The sequence below is a fragment of the Rhopilema esculentum genome, chromosome 20 (assembly GCF_057945365.1).
Source record: "Rhopilema esculentum isolate cy_ngs chromosome 20, ASM5794536v1, whole genome shotgun sequence".
NCBI lineage: Eukaryota > Metazoa > Cnidaria > Scyphozoa > Rhizostomeae > Rhizostomatidae > Rhopilema > Rhopilema esculentum.
The window spans coordinates 534,233-558,109 of NC_142834.1; the positions used below are offsets into that span (position 1 = coordinate 534,233).

General features: G+C 35.5%; 2 protein-coding genes, 2 long non-coding RNA genes and 1 pseudogene across 6 annotated transcripts; all 5 read left to right on the forward strand.

Moving 5' to 3' along the window:
• The first annotated feature begins 1,392 nt into the window (after positions 1 to 1,392).
• LOC148957743 (uncharacterized) lies at positions 1,393 to 9,568 on the forward strand. The gene is made up of 3 exons (XR_016145127.1): positions 1,393 to 1,532; positions 1,980 to 2,094; positions 2,242 to 9,568. It is a non-coding gene; the product is annotated as an uncharacterized LOC148957743 (long non-coding RNA).
• LOC148957744 (uncharacterized) lies at positions 2,483 to 9,568 on the forward strand. The gene is made up of 3 exons (XM_089114585.1): positions 2,483 to 2,623; positions 5,095 to 5,279; positions 5,688 to 9,568. Exons 1-3 carry the CDS (start codon positions 2,617 to 2,619, stop codon positions 5,808 to 5,810), a joined length of 315 nt encoding a protein of 104 aa, XP_088970711.1. The 5' UTR covers positions 2,483 to 2,616; the 3' UTR covers positions 5,811 to 9,568.
• A 962-nt stretch (positions 9,569 to 10,530) lies between these two features.
• On the forward strand, positions 10,531 to 19,613 carry LOC148957745 (uncharacterized). 3 transcript variants are annotated; one of them, XM_089114579.1, is made up of 2 exons: positions 10,531 to 14,670; positions 18,461 to 19,613. In XM_089114579.1, exon 1 carries the CDS (start codon positions 10,531 to 10,533, stop codon positions 11,851 to 11,853), a length of 1,323 nt encoding a protein of 440 aa, XP_088970705.1. In that variant the 3' UTR covers positions 11,854 to 14,670; positions 18,461 to 19,613. The 3 variants fall into 3 exon arrangements, with proteins under 3 accessions (XP_088970705.1, XP_088970706.1, XP_088970704.1); XM_089114580.1 differs by having other exon boundaries at positions 10,531 to 13,577; XM_089114578.1 differs by having other exon boundaries at positions 10,531 to 12,978; positions 13,039 to 19,613.
• On the forward strand, positions 18,628 to 19,613 carry LOC148957746 (uncharacterized). Its single transcript, XR_016145128.1, has 2 exons — positions 18,628 to 18,765; positions 19,325 to 19,613. It is a non-coding gene; the product is annotated as an uncharacterized LOC148957746 (long non-coding RNA).
• A 1,240-nt stretch (positions 19,614 to 20,853) lies between these two features.
• On the forward strand, positions 20,854 to 23,341 carry LOC148957747 (uncharacterized; annotated as a pseudogene).
• Positions 23,342 to 23,877: the final 536 nt, after the last annotated feature.

Genomic DNA, 23,877 nt, shown 5'->3' on the forward strand with positions numbered 1-23,877 from the left:
CGTGGCTTTAAACTCATGAAAAGTCAATGAGCTACAGCATGCTCATTCTCAACCTGCAATCTGCAGTTCTTGTAAAAGCTCAAAAGGCAAGCTTAGGCTGATACAGGTTGATGGCAAGCGAGTAGGTTTGGATGAAGAGCTTGTTCTTAAATGCACCTATTGCCAAGAGAGTACACTTTTTCATACAAGCCCAAGAGCAAAAAATGCCATCGGGAAGTCATCTGAAGTAAATGTTAGGTGTGTCCAAGCTGGTATTGAAACTGGTCTTGGGCTGACAAATTTGCAAAAGCTTTGCAAAGCTTTTGACCTTCCATTACCACTTTCCCATGCAGCATATAATGACTTGATGAAAAAGTGTGAGCATAGCTACTCAAATGAGGCTGATGCATCTCTCAAAAGGCGGCACTTAACCTTAAGAACATTATAAAGAATAAAGATCCCATTTGCAAAGAGTTAGACCCTCTTTCTGACAGATTTGAAGTCAGTGTCTCTGTTGATGGAACTTGGCAGAAACGATATGAATATTCCTCATTTCATAGAGTTGTCTTTGTGGTTGCTACTGATACTGGGGAGGTTCTCGATTATCAAGTGAGGTCTAAAGTTGTTGCTTCCAATGCAAATCAATGGAGCATTAAAAAGCATCAGCAGATTATCAGAGATGGTGGGAAACTCATAGGCTAGTTTGTGAGATAAACCATCGTGGTTCTGCTGAATCTATGGAAAAGGATGCTGCAGTGAAAATGTTTCTGCGTTCAATTGCAAAGCACAAGTTGAAATATACAACCTATATTGCTGTCTTCCAAAAATATGGCCCTGAATATCTTGAAGGAGAGTTGTATAGACCATATACAAAAAAGGACCAAATTAAAAGGGCAACTTTAATCAAAATGGGATCATTCACTCCTATGATTTCCTTTTCTTACCCCTCTGGTAACTTACACATTGATTAATCTGTTCAAGAAATAACCTTCTCAAATTTAGACCAGCAGAGTGGCTAGAAATTTTCTCTTATTAAGAAATATTCAGTTTCACTTACTCTCTATCAAAATCTTGGAAGGATGGTGATTCAATTCAGATAAAACAAACTTGATTACTGAACAAATAGCTCAAAATTGATATTCAAGTGGCATTTATAAACTACGATTTACAAATTATGCTAGCTATAAAGCCAGACTCCTTTCAGCCACTGGTTTATCATGTATGTACAAGGCTTTAACTGGCTTGACCTCTAGCTAGTTAAATCCTTCTCATTGTGGTGATAAGTCAGCTCATATTAGGTTTAGCCCAAATAATTTGACATATATATAATTTGAAATAAAATCTTCAAAGTATTTTTAGGTACCTGGGGATAAAAGGAAAAAGAAAACCCAGTCAGCTGAAAAGACCATCAAAGAATTTGAGGCATCATGAGCTTTTGTCCCAAAGGAAAACTCAAAAGAAAGTTTTTGTGCAAATTCATAAGGATTTTAAAACAGGCAAACTGAATTAAAAACCAAGAAAAATCTATGAAAGCAAAAAACAAGCTAATACATGTAAGAAGAGCAGTGAGTTGCTAATAAAGAAAATCATAATAAGAACCTTTAAAATTTGTGTTTTTCTTGTATCTGGGTGATTAGACAAGTAAAAAGGGAAGTTAAATCATAAAAATACCACAGGGGCAAAACAAAGAACGGCCAAACTTTATTTTAGATTGAGCAACATTTTCATTAAATGCGATTTCCTGAATCACTCTAACACATTAGGCTCCAATATATTGCAAATGAAAACTGATTTGGGAAAAAATAATCACAATAAAATAGCCAAGCAAAGGACTGCCACTAAAGGGTAGTTTGTTTAGTCCCAGTGTCCTGGGCAACTCATTTAATATTTTGACTAGTTTAAGTTTATTGCAATTAAATTGTAAATGTTGCTGAATCACATGAATTTGAACAAAAGAAAAAATTTTCTTCTGGTTTTACATTGTTTTTTATTGTCATCAGGATGCTCAAAGAAGAGTGCTTCATTTTGGAAGATCATCAGAATCATCAGCATCAGCACTATCAGCAGCTGCCCCATTCGCAACATTTGATACTAATTATGACATCACTGAAAATGGTAAGTTTGGTCATCTCCCTCCTGATGTCCACAACTCTATCAGACTACACAGCCCCTTTTTGTAACTGCAATTGTACTGCTTAACTTGTTTTTTGATAAATCATAAAATCTGCCTCTTGTAAAATTTTGATGATTGCTTTTTTTCAGATGACATAGCTGTTACAGATGATTCTGCTCTGGGATCCTTTGTCAAATTTCTTTCAGATTTGAAACTTTTGGATCAACTTAGGGTGGAGAGAAGGAATGGATGAGAAGAAATCGTGCCTTAAATGGGAACTGGACAGGTATGAGAGAAAACCTACTTGCCTCGTCTCTCATGAAAGAAATTATGCCACTTGATGGATCTAAATGTGCATTTTGTGACAATGATGCGGAATTACATTGCGCATCATGTAGAAAAATCCCATGTGCATCATGTGATGGTGAAATACATAAACACCATATCGCAAGCTTGAGATTTGGAAAAATGGTTTCTTTGAGGGAATTTCAAATCGGGAAACTCTTTTTGAAGAGGTCATTTGCATGAAAGGTAAATTTATTGTTTATATGAACAATATTAATGAAATAATTAAAAAGCCTCAAGTTAAAATATTTTTTTAAACGTCTTTTTTGATGTTTTATAATGGGCAGCCCCTTGAACTGCGAGTTTAGCAGCCATATGATGCAACAAATATCCCTGTTGGGTTACGTTACGTTTACCTTGTGTAGACTTTCATTAAAATTTTAGAGTCAAAGATTTCTGCCAGAATAATCTTAGGCCTTTGACCATTAGTCATCACGCAAAAAGAAACAGGTACAACTGGGAGTGAAAAGAAGAGAAAAGAAATACATATAACCTGCTCTGCATTTAGAAGGGTAGACAGCATTTCCTCCATTTTCTTGGCTTTCCACTCTCAGTCCCTGTGCACAGGACGAAAAAAGGCGTGAAAAACAGTTGTTATGCTTGGTGCTAATTGAGACATTTTGGATCGTTTTAGGCAGTTCTGTGTAATTTTGAGTCATCACAGCTAGTTTTAGCTGGTTTTTGCTGGTTATGGGTTTGTTTTGGCTCGTTTTGGGTGATTCCATAGTTTAGTACAACTGTTCAAAAGAAGCTTTAACTGTACCATTATTTAACAAGTATCATTCATTTTTCTTCAAAAAGCCCCACTTTTAAATTTCATGCTAGGAAATTTTCCAAGCAACTTGTTTGGGAGGAGTTGCCCATTTACTGAAAGTACTGAATGTTCGCAACTTTTTCCTACTGTCCAGTACTTATTTCTTGTATTCTTGTTTTTTATAATGAAATTAGTGTAGTTGATGTTCTCTCACCCTTTTTTATTCATTGACTTGTCATGTAGGTGAGATTGTTTTATATAACATAGGATCCTAGCTTCACTGTATTGTGCAAGTCTTTTAGAATGAAGTTTTCATTCAAAGTGAATGTGTATTTTAGATCAGTCTTCTAAGCCGCAGCCCTAAAGTTGAAAGATTTGTTTCCTCAAAGTTGGTAACAAAGAAAGCATGTTTGCCAGGAAATAACGTTTTAAGCAATGCATCTAAAGATCCAACTAATGTTTTAAATGAAGATGATTTGGTAGAAGAATTCACCTTTGGGATCAAACATATTGTGCAAACAACAAAGAAAAAGAGACCTATGAATACATAAAAAATAAATTATGTGAATCATGGGCTAGCATTCTGCCAAAAATCAACCAGGCATTTATTGAGAACTTTGTCCCTTAGACAAATACCTGTTCTCAGTGTGAGAAAGAGACTTTTAATATTTGTCGTTGCCTGGTTTGTGGAGCAGAATCACACAGCAGTACCCTACACTGCAACTACATTCATTAATTTATCAATTCTTGTAAATTTATTTATTCATTTATTTATTTATTAATCTGTTTCTTTATTTATTTATTTATTCCTTCATTCAGCCATTCAAATACATCTATTTTAGGCCATTTTTTGTATCATTTTTTAACCATCTCAAAATTCCGTCCCGTTTCCTCCATTACTTCTGTTGTGCATCACTTTCCTTCATTTAGCGTTACTGTATCTCCTAATGCATTCATAATATTTCATGACTTTTTTTGTTCTGCTTTTGTTACTCAAAAACTGTTCTATCTTTTATCAATTGTAGAGATGACCAAAAATCAGACGCAGATCCTAGGAAGTTGGAAGTTGTAAGGATTGTGTACAATTTGGGCTTTCAAAAATGATAATTATCAAAGTCAATCATGGCATTAGCTGAGATAGTCGCTCTTGTTGAGTTTGAAGCAATGAGTAGGACTGAGTTGGGTTTTGAAATTGAACAGGACTGATTTTGACTTCAGTTATAGAATAAGGGAAAGATAAAATAGATGGAGGAAACTCACAACATTTAGAAAAGATGGGGTACAATTAGCAAAAATTTCATCCGCATTTCAACCTTTGCTGGTTCTGCCTATTTTGTGAAATCTTGAAAGTTTTATTGAGAAATGAATGAAAAAACTTGACCTTAGCATGGTATCTTATCTAATGACATTTTGCTCTAGTCTAGAGTGTCAATTCTTCGAATAATGAAATAAATATGTTGTCTGCTGGGTTTTGTTGTTCCTGTTGGAACAGGGAAGTAGGTGTCAACACCTAGGAAGAAGGAATGAACTCTTGTGTTCGATATCAACTCTTGAAGAAATTGCTCTTGAAACTCTCGAAGAACTATCGCTCTTGACTCAACTCATGCAAACTCAACTCAACTCATAAAAATCGAAAATAAAATTTTTGATGCAAAAAAAAAATTTAACCATCGCATAATATTTTATAATATAGAAAAAATAAAAATAACTAAATAAATTATTTTAAAATTAATAAAATTTTAGAAAATAGTTATTAATCATTTTATGTATAAAAATTATGTTGATAACGATAGTAGGTCTGCGAATTGTCAATTATTTATGAAAGTCAACAATTTGCTATATTGGTTATTGTATATGCAGTTGTCTTTTGGCCATTTTTTCAATAACAATCTATATTTTGTAGTGTTTGCGGAGAACCCACCATCTCTTGTTCTTTCTGAAGCCAATAAGCTTTGGGCATCATTTTCTGCCAGAGAAAATGTTTATGAGATACAAGCTGAATCATTTACACCAACAGAGATCTCAGACCTTGGAGAGTCTGAAAAGAGAGAATATGTAAGAAGCATAAAAGTGCAGATGAAAGAACTTGTAAGTTTTATATTTTTGAAATAAAGATTAAAAGTAAAACATTTGTGTATCATCTTCATGTGTATATTTTTTGTTGTTCTGTATTACAAACAAACATGCTTCATTCTGGCACTGTAAATTCTTTCTCTATCTTTTTTAATTTCAGTGTGATAAGTTAGGAGCCTGTGACCAAGATGTAGTTGTCCTTGTTGTCCTGTGACCAAGAAAACTGTTTTCGGGACTGAGAAAGCAGTAGTATACACAGATTCACAACCCTGTGAATCTCTTAAGCTTTTGTGAAAGTGAGCAACTTTAATTTTATTAAAGGGCATATTTATCCTACACTTGACCATTTTTACATTTAAATCTTATTTCGAGTATAACTGTGCTTGATGGTTTGCTTTTAACTTTCTGTAATCTATATTGAAGGGATACTACCTGCAAACAAAGAAAATCAATGTGGCAGAATCAGAGAGGAGGTGCAGAGGATGTTTCAAGAAACCCCAAAGAACAAGCCATAAAATCTCCATTAAGCGGCTAAACACCCTTTAAAACATGTCAAAATCGGGATATCGTTCGGAAAATAGTTTGGTAAATCAATAAAAATTAATTTTGGAGCAGGAAAGGACCTGATAAGTCTTATGCTAATCAAATACACCTCCAAAAATAACAATTTTAAATGCAAATAGCTTTTCCTTATTCAGTCTTCTTTTGTAAAAAATTTTGGCAAAAGTGTATCTAGATAAAAATTTGAAAGAAGTTGCACATGCTTTCTTTTCCATTCTTCATCAGCAGAGACTGTTGTGATAAACAAATCTTTTGTTGTCCATATCACAAAGTGAGCCCATGAGACACTCAAAGCTGCAAGTTTCCCTTGAACTTGATGCCAGTATAGATGATCTGGGTTCAATTTCATGTTCTTTCTCAGATTCCATCTCTCTGGACATCATTTCTCTAATTGTAAAGAGCTCCACCCTCCTCCCCCCCATTTTGTCAATAATTATTCCATCAGGAGTGCACCCAAGAAAACTACAGTCAAAAAGATACAGCCCTGTTTCAATAACTGTGTTCCCTGTTGCCTTTACATACTCTGTGAAAGAATGATGTTCATGCATTTGACCCCAAATCACAGCATCCTTTTTTAAAAGGTTATACTTCAAGGTCTTGAATAAAGATGGCTTTTCTTTCTATGGCAGCAACCACTGTTCTAAAATTACTCCCTATCAATCATAGCCTTCTATATAGCCCCCAGAGAGAGTTTGCGTTGACCCTTTCTATGATCAGCAACCCACAGCTGTTGTTTTTTGGTGACCTTGCGACCTTGATAAACTCCTGCTTATCACTAGCAAATAGCGGTAGTAGGTCTTCAACCAAAGGAGGTGCAATCGCATCTTTTACAGCTTCAACTTCTTTGGAAGCTAGCCATTGGAAACGACAGTCCACATTTGCCTCTGTCAGCATTTGGGAGAATGCAACCTTGTCCCCTTCAGTGAAATTCCTGCTGGAGGCTTGAAAATCAGGCTTGCTTTCAGGGAATAAATCTGGAAGACGTTTTGTTGAGCTTTTCCTTGTTGCAGTTTTTGGTCGAGCTAACCAAGAATTCGGAAGGTATGTCTTTGACATCCCTTTTTGTGAACATGTATTGCAGTACAGCCATATGGCTATATAAAGCCACTTGCCCCTTGGACATTCACATCCTACCGATTTTATTCCTCCCTTACCATCAACATTTAGGTCTACTTTATACGACTTGTCCTTCATCGAGGCTCGAAGAACACCGCTAATTTCAAATCCATCAATTGCCATTTGAAGAACATAACCGGAATCAAACTTAAAATAAAAGATAGGAGTTGTTCCGAAACGAACGAAAGTTGTTCTTAGTTTTTATTATCAATTCATTATCAAAAAACAAATGTGGCCGCTTAAAACTAGGTACACTATCAACAAAATTATCTGATATCGTTGCAATTTTTAAACTTTTGGTATACGTATACATTGTTCATATAAACTGGCATCAGCTGCATGACTTCTCAATAAAATGTCCAGTATAATTACTAACGATTGCTGGCTTTTTGCATCACTGGCTGCACTTTTCGAGTAGGCTATCTTTAATAGACCACATGGTGAGAGCTAAAACTGAGAAATCAAAAGAAAACGGTTATAATACTTTATCAACTGGTTATAAGGATAAGAAACGAGGTACAACAATACTATATGTGAAAGTTTAAAAGTTGAAAGGTTCATAAATACCTTGATCATAAATATTTTGGTTCTGATAAGGACGGTAAATCTTCGAAGTTCCTTTCCAAAACACCGTCGGAAACACCGTTCCTCACTGTTGTTCATCCTGTTTCGGAAACTAACTAATAAATACTGTTGCGAATTTGGTATTGGTCCTAGAAAGTCTATTCCTACATGATACCAAGGTATGTTTTCAGTTAGTGTTATCTGCATTGGCTTAACTATTTTGCTTATTCCCACTGCTTGGCAAGAACTACATCAAGGCTGCCATTTGCATTATGTCATACACAAAAAACCCAACAGCAGAGTATTTCCGAAGTTAGTTTTAATGCAACCTTTATTTTGATAAACAGAGATCAGCTACAGATTCTCTGAAAAACCAAGGTTGTCAACCCCCCTACCTTCCTCATATATGTTGCTTCAACTGCTTCTATGGTGACAAGGTGGCAACATTGATAGATTCTGGCAAGCCTAAGAATACATTCTACCACCCTATGTTGTTGGAGTTTTTACCATATATTCTCTAAAAGCGTGAAGTTTTGTTTCCACTTGCAACTATTCTTCTTCTCCATTTACAGTGATTGCAAGCCTGACTATCTGTATTTTGGTAGGTGAGTTGTGAATCACTGGTCTTCTTTGCTTAAAGGAGCTAAATCAAGGACATATGTAATTTAATCGAATTGTCAATAAGTAAGCATAATGTTACAAATCAGCACAAAGCTATAGATGATCTGAATGTCTGGGCTGCTAGCTTGAATTTCATTTTGTGTTTTTCCCAGTTAACATGTTCTGAATCCAGCTTGTTTGCTAAATTAAGACCTTCTTTGTTTTGCAAGACTGAAAGATTTGTTATGTATTTCCAAGAGATCTTTCCCAATGTGATGTTTTGAATGATCCTAGGTTTCCCAAAGCATTGCGAGCCAATTATTCAACCTGGCATAGACAAAGAAGTTTATTGTAGGATACTTCAATTTAACAATCACGGTGTCATATTTTCCTTTGAATCTGCACCCAAGGTTATCCAATGTGTTTAAGTTTGTAGATGTACCATCACATGTTATGAATAAGAATCTAAAACCATTATCAGCGGTTAATGTATGGCATGTCTTGACTAATGGTGCTTGTGATTCAGTATTTAATTTGTCTGTTAAAAAGAATCCAACTGGACTTTGCAATGGGACTTTAGGCCGGTCAACATAACAACTAAAGCTTCAGAAGCAGGGTTTTCAGACTTTTCTGAAATGATATTACCATAGTCAACAAAGCCAGAAAACTTTGACTTTGGCTGATCATAAATTACCTGTTTTCTTATTGATATTCAATAAATAAGCAAGGCACAGTCTAACATTTCTGGCTTATGTCTGGACTGGTTTTTCAGGTCCTGAAAAACTTCAGTAAGGAAGCCGACAGAGGCTGTCCACTGCTTAATTAATGACTCTTGTGGTAGCTTAAAAATTTTCTGTAGAAAAGTGTATGCTCTGTGTGAGTAGAAATTTAAAGTAAGGGTAAATTGTTTTAATTCTTCACTATATTTGCTATTTTTAACCTCAATTATAAAAAGTTCCAAAGAGGTGCCAAAAATTGTTTCTCAAGGAGGTCAGCATTTGTCTAAGCAGTCTTTGTTGAAGCATTCTGAATTTTTTTTAAGTCGCATTTTTGTGGGTGAGTTGGGATCAGATTTTCCCTTTTAAGATTTTTTAACTGTGTGGCTTTTTTGTTGTCCCTTTGTCCCCTTTTTAGACATTGGGTCTTCCTCACTAACTTCCTTCTAGTTTTCAAGTGTCTCCCTCGTGAGATGTTTTGGGAATTTTGTGAACATGGATGCGACAGAGAAGAAAGCCAAATGTGGCCTTGGCTGATCAGGGGATACCTTTTAATCTGTATTAAGGAAGTGATCACTACAGATTGAAGAGTATTTTGTAGAATGCCATTCCCAAGGCCTCATTTCAAAATCCAGTCTTCCAGTATAATGTCTTGTCTGTTAAACTCAAAATTGTTGTTTTTCAAAATAAAGTCAAAAAGGTCGCAAACAGTTTCTGCTTGGAGAGTTTTCAATGTACCTGGCAGCTTTGATACCTTCTGTGTGAGGATTGTTGGCAGACCTACCCTACCTTTCCCATGCTCACAAACATCAAACAGAATTCCCGTGCATTTTGCAAGAAACTTCTTGGTTTATTTAAATTTTTCAATTTGTATTGAAAATCCTAACAAAAGGCATGTTAGAGTTTAACTATAGCACATTGCAATCGGATTTAGACAGAGAGGAATAACTCCTTTTCGAGAGGGATATTCAGAGTAGCACTTAAATTATGATGTTTCACCTGCTGGTATGCCGGCATTCCATCCCTTGCATTCATTGTCCATTTGATGTTTGCTTTTGCAGTCATTTGTGCAAGTGCATCAGATTTAATTATTCATGATTATGTCCCTTATGAATCCTTCCTTGAAAAAAATTAATGAAATGGAAAAAAATAAATCTCCATCAACCACAGCCCCTTCGCAGTCCTTGCTAAAAAAGATGTTTTGGAAGAACCAAAGGGTGTGGTAAAAAATGTCTCTTGACCCTATTTTTACCTGTGTAGCAGTGAGGATTCATTCTATAGGCGCTTAAAGCTCAATTTTTTGGCCCTTTACAAAGTAGTTTATTATATTCCCTGGCCTTTTGAAATCTACTAACATTACTTTATTCGTACCTTTGATTGGAAAAGTTTTTCCTTTCTGATAACCATACAACGGAAGGATAATTTGTTCCGGACTCGCCTAGGCCGTTGCCGTTTGTCACCCATTCATTGTACTTCAACTTGTGGATTCATTTGACTCTTTTATTCTTACACCTTTATTTAAAATTGTTTGCAACTGAACAATATGCCAGGCTATTGTTGAGTTTATGGTTGCAGCTGTTCCAGTTCCAAGAATCCAGATCTATCTTTTTTCTTGTACCCTCTTAAAAATGAAAAGCTTCTGAAAGCTTGGATTGCTAGAGTAGAGGAGAAGGTTTCACCCCACAATCGACATCTTACATTTGTTCCAGATGAATCAGATCTGTATGTTCCAAAGTCTGATACATCTGATTCCAAGTGCCTTCAAAAAGCGCAGTCTTCAGAAAGGATCAAGTGAAACATCAGCCCAGCATCAAATGAAACATTGTGAAGGTAGTGGCTTTCTGGAATCCGATTTCAGGGTAGTAGCTGAATTGGTCTGCAACCCTTTCGTATTCTCTTTGTTTGATCTCGTTGTGACAGGAAATGACTTTATTGATTCCTCTGTATGTACAGCACGGTCAACATTATTGAAATGTCTTTCAGTTTTGGCAATCAGACAATCGATGCTAGATTATAAGGCTGTAACACCCGTAACTAAAGTGTTATCCAATGAGGGGCCATTAACATGTAACAAAAGTTATATGTCTGCCTTGAATTTGTCAGGTCTGACTTATTCATATTCTAAAGATCTGAAGGACAGTAAAATTTCAAAAGATCTTTGGAATACTGTTGGAATAAAAACTTACGTGCAAAAAACAAGTAATATGCATTGGATCGAATGTGACAATTTAGAAACTATGCTCAAGTCACCATCTATACATAATGTTGAAAGACTAACACATTTTCTAACTTCCCAGCTAGAATATGTTAAGGGAAAACATGCTGTTATGGATCTTTTTCAAAAACCACAGCCTCATGACATCGATATTTCATCATTTCATTTAACATCAAAAGAGGAAGGTGATTATTTAAAATTTCTTGAACTTTGTTTCAAGAAAGTTGTTGAGATACAAAGCTCTCTTTTGTGTGATGACATTGTATCTGGACTGGCAAAGTCTGCCAATGATAACCATAATGTTTTAACACCATTTCAAGGTGATACCTCTTCAGTTCCCTCAGAAAGATTCATTGAAACAAATATTAATGACATCAGAAAGCTGTTAGAATTGACTGCAAATAACTATGGTTTGAATGAGCTGTGTTTCATACCAAGTGCTGTCACTTCTCCTTTTTCGTTTGCTTCTAACTTCATAAATAAAACATCTCATTTTGAGGAGGTCAAAAACCTCTCACCAATTTACCTCATACCATGGGGATTCGTTAGCCATCCAGTGACAAAAGTAGCATGTGTCATTCCAGATAATAGCATTTCTTTGAAAAACATTATCAGAATTCTTATAAACAAGCTTAAGGATAACAAAGATGGTATTTTTGTAGCCACAGAACTAATCATATCAATACTGGAATATTCAGACTCACATCCATCAGCTTACTTACGAGTAGATCAAATAATCATCTATAACATATGCAGAAATGTTAAGAAAACAAGGATATGTGAACAATGCACAGAAAATACTATTGCATGCTTATAGTCAAATTACAAATCTTGCTGAAATTAAGTCATCTGTTTTTGAGAAGTTTCCATCTACCTCCTTGAGGCAAATTTGCAATGCTTTGTTGATAAATGCAGCAAATTGTTGCATCCAAACTTGATTTTTAGATCAAAGTAAACACACATTGGATGCTGTAGTTTTTAAAGAAGGCAATATAATTGACCAATATCACTAGCTTTTTAGCGTTATGTATGAAATCCTGATTCATTATTTTCCCGCTCATTATAAAATTGCTGTGATTTATATCATAACGTTCACCAACTTTTGATGTTGAAATTTCAACATGCAGTTTGCGCCTTCTTGTCCCAAGTACATGCAATAACTATTGTTGACACACAAAACAATGATCAAATTTATTGCAAACTGCTTAAAGAAGAGCAACCATCGGCAGCAAGTCAGGGTGGATAGGATTTATCATTAATACTCACGCATATCCAGCAATGCAGTTGTATTGAAAAGCTTCCACCAGCTTCTGGTAAGCATCTCCATCATTTCATCATCTCCATCATCACTACTGAGGAAGTATTGATTCAAGACGAGCAAGGGCTGTTTGGTGATGAGGAATTTTGCACCAAGGCAGTGCTGCCTGGAGCCAATGATATGTTGTATAATGGAAATTGCAAGAGGAAATTGCAAGAGGAAATGTGGTCAAAGAATACATATTGCTCAACAATAAAGCCATTGATACAAAGAAAGACAGTAATATGACATCTGATAGTGATGCAGGCCAAAGGAAAGAGTCTGGAGGGCATGCTTTAGGTCGCAAAATTGGTGATACCCTCACGGACATAAGAAAACTGACATTCTTAATAGAAGACAAAACCGAGTTGCTTGGCAAACTTAGTGAAAAAATTTCGGAAATAAGAGAGTTGTTATATAGCTGGGTTCCGAAAGAAATAGGCATTCTCCTGCAACCCAGTGTTTTTCAACAATTCGAAAAAAATAGAACACCATCAAAATGAAAAGTCTTTGTTTAAGGAAGAGAAAGTGTCCCGGAAGGAGACACTTTGCGGAAGAGTTGGGGAGAAATGAGAAAAATACATTAAGGCGTCAAAAATTGCCATAAGCTCTGAAAACGGAAAAAAGCACAATACTACTGAGGAAGTATTAATTCAAGACGAGCAAGAGCTGCTTGGTGATGCTGCCTGGCAGTGCTGCCTGGAGCCAATGATATTTTGCATAATGGTGAGGAAGAAGAAACGTCACAGCAAACAAGACTGACACTGAGACAGCATTTGACAAAAGCTGACTGGAAGTCCGTTTCAGACCATGAAATGCTAAATGACACAATTATACATGTCTACCAAGGAATGATCCAATGCCAATAACAAGAAACAGGTGGGCTACAGGATCCAATTCTTGGTAAATAATTTTCTTTTAGCATTTATCGAAGCATTCTGAGAAAAAGGTTTGAAAATTAAAGTTCTCCCTGTTCAGCAACAGACAAATGGTATTGACTGTAGGATTTATGCATTGGCGTTCATTTTTTATTTTGTTAAAAACGAAAAATATCCAATTGATGTGACTTTTGATCAAGTATTGATGAGACGTCACCTATTGAGAGCCTTAACAGCAAACAGATTGGAAGAATTCCCTTTGGTAAACAACTGAGAACGTAGATCTGCCCAGAAAGAATTTGGGATACAGCTACATTGTAATTGTCGTATGTGTTGGGTTCCATCAGACAACAATTCATTTTGCAGGTATGTTATTCTCTTCCATTTGTCGGAAAGAAAATTTGAAATGCTGCATTTTTGTTGTAAAAAGTCCTTACTATCCTGAAAAAATCAATAAAAACATTTTAGAAATGATTGATACAATTTGCTACAATTTTTCAGAATAAAAAGCAAAGTTGATACATTAATATATAAAATAAAGTACTGTTGTTTACAACAGTAACCAAACATACATTTTTTGTATATTTCACATAAGAGTCTTGATTGAATTAAATATTTTTTACATTTCGACAAAATTTGAAGAATTTACAATGTGCAAAAAGTGGTCGTATCTTTAAAGCTGACTCAATTGAACAGGAATGTGTGAAACATGTTTTGCTTGGCCCCAGCTTTTTTGTTTATTTTCTAAGACAACCTATATTTTTGTAGTCATATGATCAAATGACTGTGCTTTGGTTACAAATAACTTTTCGAGTTTTATGGAACCCTCATTTAGTTCCGATCTGAAGCTTATTCCATGCTAAAATCACCTAGAATACAAAATGAGAAACTGTACTGTCAGATCAAAATACAAACAATTGTTTATGATTATAAACTTATACTGCATAAATACTTCAACAGGCATATGGTTGAATGCTGCAAATGTAACCAGTGGTTTCACAGAATGTGTGAACGCATACTGATAGAAGTATTTGTTAACAAGCATCTTCAATGGTTTTGCAATGAATGTACAAAGAAGAAATAGAATTTTAAATAACATTTGTAGGCTAAAGTGCTTATGGTTTTAGTTACTTGTTTCTTTTGGAGTAATTTTTAAGTCAGCCTGAATCAGTTTTAACAATTTGTAATGGTCACAACATTGCGTTACAAAATAAGGTGACTTGTTAAAGTAGGCTTCTTTAATGAAAATTTTTTAACCTTACCTCAAAACCACTAAATACTTCTTTTTTAAAAGTTTAGCTGCAATTCAAAAGCACAATTTATGAAAAGTAATGAGAATGATCAAAACTGATATGGTCTTAACCTTTAACTTGGACTCCTTTTGGCAGCAGACACTTATTTTTGCCCTTGTCAGCAACCAATTGATAAAATTTCTCTCTGTTTGGGCATATACTACAAGGTATTTAGCACTTGATTTCAAATTATATATTCAGCTTAAACAATGATATTGTAAGGTTAGCAACTGTTACACTACTTGGAAAGGAAAACCATCTTGCTTTCTGCAAAACTTATGTAGAAGAAAATTTTATATTAGATTACTGTTTTTGTCATCATTAAATAACAGTTTGCCTCAGCTTGGTATCTCTATTCTTGAGTACTGTGTGCTATATATGCGAAACCCTGTCCGACAGAAAGATACATAAGGTGTTACTCCAGTTTTAACATCCAGTATCTCTTCTCATTAATGTCTGTCACGGCAGAAACATTTTCTCATAGCAAAATCCATTACAGTGGTTGTTGGGTGGGTGGGGATATTTTATCTGTCCACAATTCCCCAAGACTTTAATACTACTTTTCCCAAGGAGCAATGATTTCCAATAAAACAAAAGGATATCAAAACATTTTCAGAAAAAACAATGGGATTTCCATGAAAGGTGTACAATATTTTTACAAAGTGATTTTTTACACCCCTCGATTTTTCCAATTGGTGCCTTCATGTGAAGTGTATTGATGCGGAATAATTGATAAGAACTAGAAATAAATCAAGAGAATTAAGTGACAAAGAAGGTCAATGTCAATAGTCTTCCCACTTACTACACAGAATTGAGCTGCGAGTAGAACAATAGTCTCTTGCCTCTCCACCGAAATTATGAGCCTAAGCAGATGAGAAAACATTTGCCTATGATATGCGGAGGAGAACTATCATGAATTATCTCCCACCTCAAACTGGGGCATGTTATTTTTCATCTACCAAACTTCTCAAATGCTATCTGCAGCTGTACATTTACATTGGTCTTGATTTATCGTTTGCTGTACCAAGTGAGTGCAATGCAAGTTAGAGCAAAGAGTCTGAGAACTGCTAGAAAAAGAAAAGGATGCAATGCAAATATTGGAAGATGTGTTTCACCACAAAGGATTGAAGAAGAAACTGAGTCAAGCCCAACATGATCTTGAACAGAACGTCACAGTTGAAACCAAAACTCTGCATGCTGTGAAAAGAGTGAAAACATTTTTAAAAGAATAAAAAACGTTAAAGAGGAAAAGCTGAAGAATTCTAGACTGAGAGGGAGCCCTGTAAAAGGTAACAGGTTGACCAGAGCAATATCACAGAAGGCTGGTATTTCTAAGAGGAAAATCGATCATTCACCTAGTGGATATTCACTTATGGATCTAAAAAATCTACAAGTTGCAATATCACAGTCTGCAATTTGTAGCTCATGCAAAGACCCTAGAAGCAGGCTACTATTGGGTGAAAATGATGGTAAAAGGAAAGGTCTTGCACAAGCTTTCACCCTTAATTGCAGTGTTAGTCCAAATGTGACACCATTTTGTTCAAGTAAAAGAAATGAAAACTTGTTTCTGGTCCATTTGGTGTAAATACAAGATCTGTGCATGTTTCATTGTGTGGGGGTTTAGGGCATTCTGGTATGACCAAGATGTGTGTGTCCTTTGACTTACCGAAACCAATTGGTAACAAACCATTCAGTGTTATAATGAAGAGGTTGTCAGAGAACTCAGAAATTGCTGAATGAAAGATGAAGGAGGCAGCTGAAAGGCTAATGCAACTAACCCAATTGGAATCTCCTGATCAGATTGAAACATTACTTGATGGGTTGCGAATGTGTCTGTCACAGTAGATGGCACCCTGCAAAGAAGAGGACATGGTTCCAAAAATGGTGTTGTTTTTGTGATTTCGGTGCGTACTGGTGAAATCCTGGATTACTGTGTAAAAACTAAATATTGCCATGAATGCACCAGGCATGAAAATGATAATAAAACCAGCCAGCAATTCTTAATGTGGCAAAATGCACATAAGAACGAGTGCTGTATTAACCATGAGCATGGGAAAAGAAAGTGCGATTGAGATCTCTCTTTCAAAGTTGCTGAACTTGATAATGAAATAGCCATTGCAAAGAAACCTTTTTTCTAGATTTAATTACAAAATTACAAGAAGACAACTCAGCAGTCAAGTTCTACACCAGTTTCCCTTCTTATTCTTCACTTGGGGCTGTCTTTGAGTATTTTGAGCCAAAACTTACACATTTGACTTACTGGCATGGCACCAAGTCTCCTTGCATGTCGAAAGAACAAAAAGACCCGAAGCAAGCTCGAAAAGTGGACCTAAATGTAGATTGTCACAACTTCCAGGAATTTATATTTGTTTTAATTCGTTTGAAAGTTTGCCATTTTCTAACTGATCTTGCAGCTAGATTTGGAATTTCTGCTGGACAAGCTTCCGAAATTTTCAGTAACTGGATAATTTTTCTATTCCACGAATTGCCTCTGTTATTTCCTTGCTCTTCAAAGGACCTTGTTGAGAGGTTGCTTCAAAGGACCTTGTCGAGAGGTCAAAAGTTACCCTTTTACAAGGATTGTACAGATATATATATAGAAGTTCCTTCCTCAATGACTGCCTAATCACAGACATAAAAGGTCTGAATATAAGCACCACAACACATGTAAAGCTTTCATCAGCATATCTCCTAATGGTACCATTACCTTTTTTTTCACGCTCTGGTCTGGATGTGTCTCAGACAAGGACATAACTCAGTTGTCAGGGGTTCTTTTTTGCCTTGAACCAGGTGCAAATGTGATGGCAGACAGAGGTTTCACTATTGCTGATATATTGCCACAAGGTGTTACACTCAACATCCAACCATTTAAAGGTTCACGGGAACAATGAACACCTGAAGAAGCAGAAGAAACCGACAAGAAAGCATCAGTCAGGATCCATGTTGAGAGGGCAATAGGAAGAGTACAGAATTAACACATTCTGGATGGTGTATTGCCTTTAAGCCTGGCACCTGTTGCTAATCAAATTTTCATAGTTTGCGGCCTGTTAACTAATTTCTTATCATATCTTGTCTGATTTCTTTTTAAAATTTTTGCCTCTAAACATGGTCATTAAATAAATCAGGCATGATCAGGTTTTGACATCAGGCTTATCGATAAACATGAAAGACATCACGCCCTGCCTATATATTTTTCATGAAATTTGGCCTTTTTTGCTGTTCTCACAGACGTGAATCATAACATAGTCATGAAAACAATTGATTAAATCATAAAAGTTTATTATTCCTAACAATTGCTACACGATTATCTGTTAATAATATGAGGTCTATGGAAATATTATTTTACATTTAATGATATTTTAATGAGTGACTTGAGGGCATTTCAAATAGATGATAATGTTTTGATCACCTGTTAAAGAACTAAAACCTTTTTATCTCCATTGTCCATGCAAAATACAATTTTGCCTTAAGTTGTAAACAATGCCCGGTGGCTTTTTTATACCCTTACTTTGAATAAAACTTTTTTCCAAGACAGGGACTAGCAATGATCACATACTAAGAGGGAGGAGCTTTTTTTATTTATTATGCATTATTACATGAGGGAAGGAAGGTAAAACTGTTTAAAGGACAAGTGACACGCCTTTGGCGCCAATTTTTTTCCCTTAAACTTGAAGTAAAATGTGTTGTCAAAATATTTTTCTTTTCTGATTTCATTCCCCTACTCAAAAAACCTATTTCAAATTATGGCAGGAAATGAATCAAGTGACACCGTGACATAGATTGTGATAATTTGTTATTGCTGCTACTGGTATACAGTGCAATATTAACGTTTACAACATGCTTCCAAACGAATTTAGAGTCAGTTATTGGTTATCTTTTCCAAATTGTTTTTGACACTAAGAAATGCCTGTAAATAAGTATAAGGAGTAATAAAATACGTCATTGTTTTGCTTACAGAGTAAGAGCTGTGGCCACCGCCGATGGGAAGAACATTTCATTTCATAAATTTCCAGAAGACAAAGCAGTTAGGAAAGCGTGGCTTGTCAAAATAAAACGTGAAAAATTTGTACAAAGTTGACACTCCAGAGTCTGCTCTCTTCATTTTACAAATGAATCGTTTCGGAGGAGATCGCTGTTGTAAACAGCTCTTTGGAAGTGACGATGAAAGCACAACTTTTGCCAGATGCTGTCCCCACGTTATTTCTATGTAACAAAGTAGAAAGGCGACATATGGTGCCCACAAAAAGAGAATGCATTCAGAAGTAAGTCTTATTTTTACTACAACTGTTAATTCGGGCAAAAGACCGTTTTGTAAGGGCATGGGGGCGGAAGTGTCTTCCGTATAAAAATATATTGCACCTTGCTTCGTACAAGACAATTTTCTTATACCTTGTCGTAACTAAGTTACCATAAAGTTCTATTAAGCATCCCCCAGAATTTTTTTAATATTCAAGGTTTTAGAGAGAGGAGGCTTAATAGAAATGGGGGCTTATTAGAGAGGGGGGCTTATGTAAAAAATAACTGTGCTGAGTGATTCTCGAGGATTTCTAGAGATGCTGAAGACAAAACTGGACAAGAAAATTTTTACTCTCCAAAACATGAAATAAGAAATTGGCAATATTACGACTAAATACACCATGAAATATGACTAAATCATTGCAGTTTACACTGTAGTCTTTCTTGTATGAAAAAGGGGGCTTTATAGACGGGGCGTTATTTCAAATTTCTGTTAAATATAAATTATTGACCTATGAAAAAAGCAATGTATATTAATTCAAAATTGACTCACAATTTATTGAGAGAAAAAAATTTTTCGAACAGGTTATTGAATCAGCACTTGCATCACATCAATCATGTTCAAATGCTGAAACAGAGCCTAATGTTGATGAGACCACTGATCGCATGGATACTATGGTTACTGTGGATATAACAGATTCTGTTGCACAGCTACTTCAGAGGAAGGGTGAACGCGGCGGTTATGACGTCCAAGATGTCCATAGAGGAATCTTGCAAGCTGCCGATATGCAACATGGCGATAGATTCTATTAAAAATATTTATGATATTAAGTTAGTATTGTGATAATTATGCACTGAGGATAGTACGAGAAAAGACAATAATCATTAACTTTACTTACTCATGCGGTGGTTGTGTCCCATCAAAGGGTCCAACATACTGAGAATAAATCTCTATTGCAACACAAACTGATTGCATGTTAAGACAGCAACTACGAAATCCGGAATGAGCTGTGATACAATTAACCCTTTCTTCTCCCAATAAATTCTCAACAGCTTCGATCTCCCTGCAATATATTGCCTCAGCTGCTTTGTCAACACTGATACAACTCCCAAATTTGCAGCTAGGTAAAAAGTCGTTGAAAATTCCCCCTCTGCACAATTTTTTACAACAAAACAGTGTTTATTAAAATTATTATCTTTGAAAATAATTTGATTGTAAAAAAACCACTCACCATTCTGTATTTCTAATTTGTCCACTGGAATGTTCTTCTTCTTTGCCAACATTTTCTAGGTCGTCCTCGGAGCTTGATGTTTCCGTGATTGTATTCGGGTAGTTGTTTTGTACTAGAGGTTCAAATTGGAATGGAACGATTTCCAAAGAGTTATTCTCTGCATAATCGAAATCCATTTAAAAATCTGCCATGATTTCTCTGATTTATCCGATCTTTTGTCTACGTTTTCCTCAAAATGCTACTTGTTATCAGGAGGACAGGGAAATTCGGAGTTATCACAATGTATGTCATAGGGTCACATGATAAAAAGCAAAATGCACCCCCTGATTAGAATTTTGTGTTATAAACCAGGAAAAATTTACTTCTAAATGATGATTTATAAGTTGATGGAAAGAAAAGGTGAAAAGTGTGTCACTTTTCCTTTAAAAATTGATCAGGTAAATGTAGTAGATTTAGTTTCAACTAACGAACTAACGTATAACTCAAACATAATGCATTCCAGATATACTGATGTAAGATACTGACACTGATAACTTTGTAACATTTTGCAAGCTTTATTTCTTACTAATGTTCTTGCATTAAATACTGAGAGGTCCTTGAATTCTTTTTTAATTCTTTCATTCTTCAGAATCATTTTTTTTGCTTTTCTTAGAGCAAAGGGGTGACCTCTCCCAGCCACCATGTAAATATAATTTCAAGCCTCTTTGAACTCGTTTGGTATATATGAATTTGATAAAAGTAAGATTACCCCTCTTTAGTTCTACTTTCTGCTTTTCTATCAAAATGAATATTTTATCTTCCAATGCTTCGGTAAGAGATGAGTTATGCTTTGAAAAGGGGCATTTTATTTCAAGTTCCCGTGAGTCACCATTCGATGTAACGATGCCATCTAAAGAAGCACCCACATATGGGTGAGATTTCGAAATTATTAGCCCTGGTTGAATAAGAACCAATGTCTCAGTCATCTTTAATCATCTGGTCTGTATATAATGCACGCACATATGATTCAAAGTGCTTCCCATGTTTTGTGCTAAAAGAAAAGAAGGAAGAATAATACATCAATTAAGGCAAAAAGGACACCTCCATTATGATGGCAGTTGCCGAAGCCACCCAGACCTGCACCAGCAGAAAAAATGCAAACGGCAGAGCAAACATCCCAAATGCATTTGAAAGGATGACAAGGACCTTGTAAAGCTTATTTTTCATAGAGGTCTTTGTGCGAACATCTAAGTAAGTGTAACTGTCATCTTAAGCAACATAGAATTTTTTGCTATATCCTTCAGAAAAAAATTGGAAGGCCTTCAGCTTTTTGTAGGCAGTACTTTTGAGCTTGATGTGCTCAAGCTTGTATGTTCCTATTACAAGATAGTCATACAACTGAACAAGATAAAGCTTGAAGTTCCTCTGAGGTCTGATATCTAAGGTAAACTGCTATATATAGAAGAAAAAATCGCTTCATATGTGCATTTGTCATTTTTGACACATACTACCTGGATGCCAGATTGGAGCAGCAAGAGAGTGAATATGCCAGTACATGACTTGGATATACTGGGATATTCACTCTCTTGCTGCTCCAATCTTGAAAATATTGCAAACACACCACAATTAAGTTGCCTTGACACCCAATATCTTCTCTTTGTAGGCCCACAGAATTTTCTTGAGCTCTTTCACAGTTGAAGCTAATAAATCTTGGAAGCTCAAGAAAAACTTTCCCTCAGGTAACAAGGAGCAAAACTGATCTATATCTGTTTCTAGAAAATCACAATAAACATTATAAATCCGCACCATGCTTTTGAATGCTAACGACTCACTTGGCAGACAAACGAAAAACAATTCTAGTCTTGCTTTAGATTTTGAGTCTCAACTCCATAATGGAGTGTGAAAGTGGCTTTTTTAGGAAGCTGACACGATTCAGACAGAGAGACAGAGACAGAGGGTAGTTGCTTAAGCCACTGTGATAAAGAAACACACTGTTTACAGTAAGTACAAACTAGGAGCAAAAGCTGAAAATATAGTGCTACAAAATGAAATGAAAATTTTTTGAAGTTCTTCCATCAATACTGTTGTACAAACATGACCTCAACTGTTTGAGTGCAAAACCATTCTTAAAAATAATGCAAAGTGCAAGTATTTTACTGGAATATTTTCAGCTCAGTTTGAAACTCTTTACAGTTTTCTAGGGCCTGCAAAATTTGAATTAAACTACTTGTGTGATCAAAAGGAAAAGAATGGCAAAAGTAGAAGAGTGCCAATGCAAATTTCAACAAAAGAACAAATTTTTATAACACTGTTACGTTTGAGAAGGGGGTTTAAAACATCAAACAATTTCATATCTGTATGACATATCATGCACTGTAGCTAGAAGAATATTCAGAACATGGATCCAATTTATGTCTCACCTTTTCAAAGACTACAAGTTTCTCATGATACCCCCACGTCAAGAACTGCAACAATTCCTTCCAAAAATGTTCTAGCAATTTAGAAATGTCAGATGCTCAGTAGGTTGTACTTAATTCTTTTGTAAAATTCCGAACAATTATTAGAAACATGTATTTGCCTTACAAAAATCATAATGCAGTGAAGTGTTTGATTGCTGTCACTCCCAATGGTGCAGCTCGCGTAATATCTGAACATTTTGAGGGCAGTATAGATGATGTGTTGCTTTTTGTAAGGTGTGGAATTCTTGAGCACGTAAACCCAGGGGATGGGCTACTTGTTGACAAATGCTTTGCCATTATGGTAAAGTAACAGGCAACAATTTTTATACCACCATTTTTGGGGAAAAGAAGTACCTTCACCAAAGAAGAACTTTTGACCATACGTATCGCCCAGGCAAGGATACATGTTGAGAGATTTAATGAGTGCTAGAAAAAAATTTAACAAAGAGAAAGACGCAGTATTTTGGACATTTAATAAGAAAAGACAAAATGCAAAAATCATTGTTGGAAGGAAAAGTATGTGCAAAAAGACCAAGGGGACGTCCCGTAAATCGTGGATGAAGAACATCATGGAACAGACAAAAATAAACTTTGAGCAGTGCATAAGAGTAGCTGAAGATCGTGACTACTGGAGTAGAGTAATGACGAAAATTCTTCATTGAAACTGTCACCGTATGATGATGATGATGGAAAAAATTTAGTCTTATCCACAATGTTATAACTTTAACCCTCGCAAGCCTGCATTATTAAATTTCAAACATGCATTAAATTTCATTCTTCCTATCTAAACACAACCAATATTTGCTATTCAGGAGAGTGTTTGACAAATGATGGCCTCTTAGAATGATTGGCATATTTTCTCAAACTTGTTTCATTTAAAAGTGGAAGTGGTTTTCTTGGTACACGTATTAAAAGATATTCTGGAACAAAAATACAATGGCAGTAGGCTTAGGTAGCAATGATAATGTGATCTTGCAGAGTCTTATTGTTCGTTTGCTCGAATATAGAACAAAATCGCAAAAACTGAAATCAGTCACCAATAGTATTGATAATAGCTGTACTTGATACTGTTACTGATACTGATAATAGCTGTACTTGATACTGTTACTGATACTGATAATAGCTGTACTTGATACTGTTACTGATACTGATAACAGCTGTACTTGATAATAGTACTTGTGATCGTGTTTGAGTTTTAAACTATCATCATCATTTATCAGAAAGCTGTCTTTGAATAATTTTCTTTGGAATTATTCCTTTACTTATGTTAGACAGTAACTCCTCCACATTTCTGCTCCTAAATATTTTCAAGCACTTGATTTCTACAATGCCTACTTCTTTACCATCTTCAATGATGTTGCTGTCTGGGCTAGCACCAAGATGAGAACATTCTTTATTCACCCAGAATCCTGTTGAAATAATGCTCCTGTTTTTTTACAATGAGCATGCCTTGATATGGGTTCCATGT

Coding starts and splice junctions, on each gene's coding strand:
- LOC148957744 (XM_089114585.1), top strand. Junction 5,280..5,687: donor AAGTGCAGATGAAAGAACTT/GTAAGTTTTATA, acceptor TCTATATTGAAG/GGATACTACCTGCAAACAAA.
- LOC148957745 (XM_089114579.1), top strand. CDS start 10,531: ATGAATCAGATCTGTATGTTCCAAAGTCTGATACATCTGATTCCAAGT.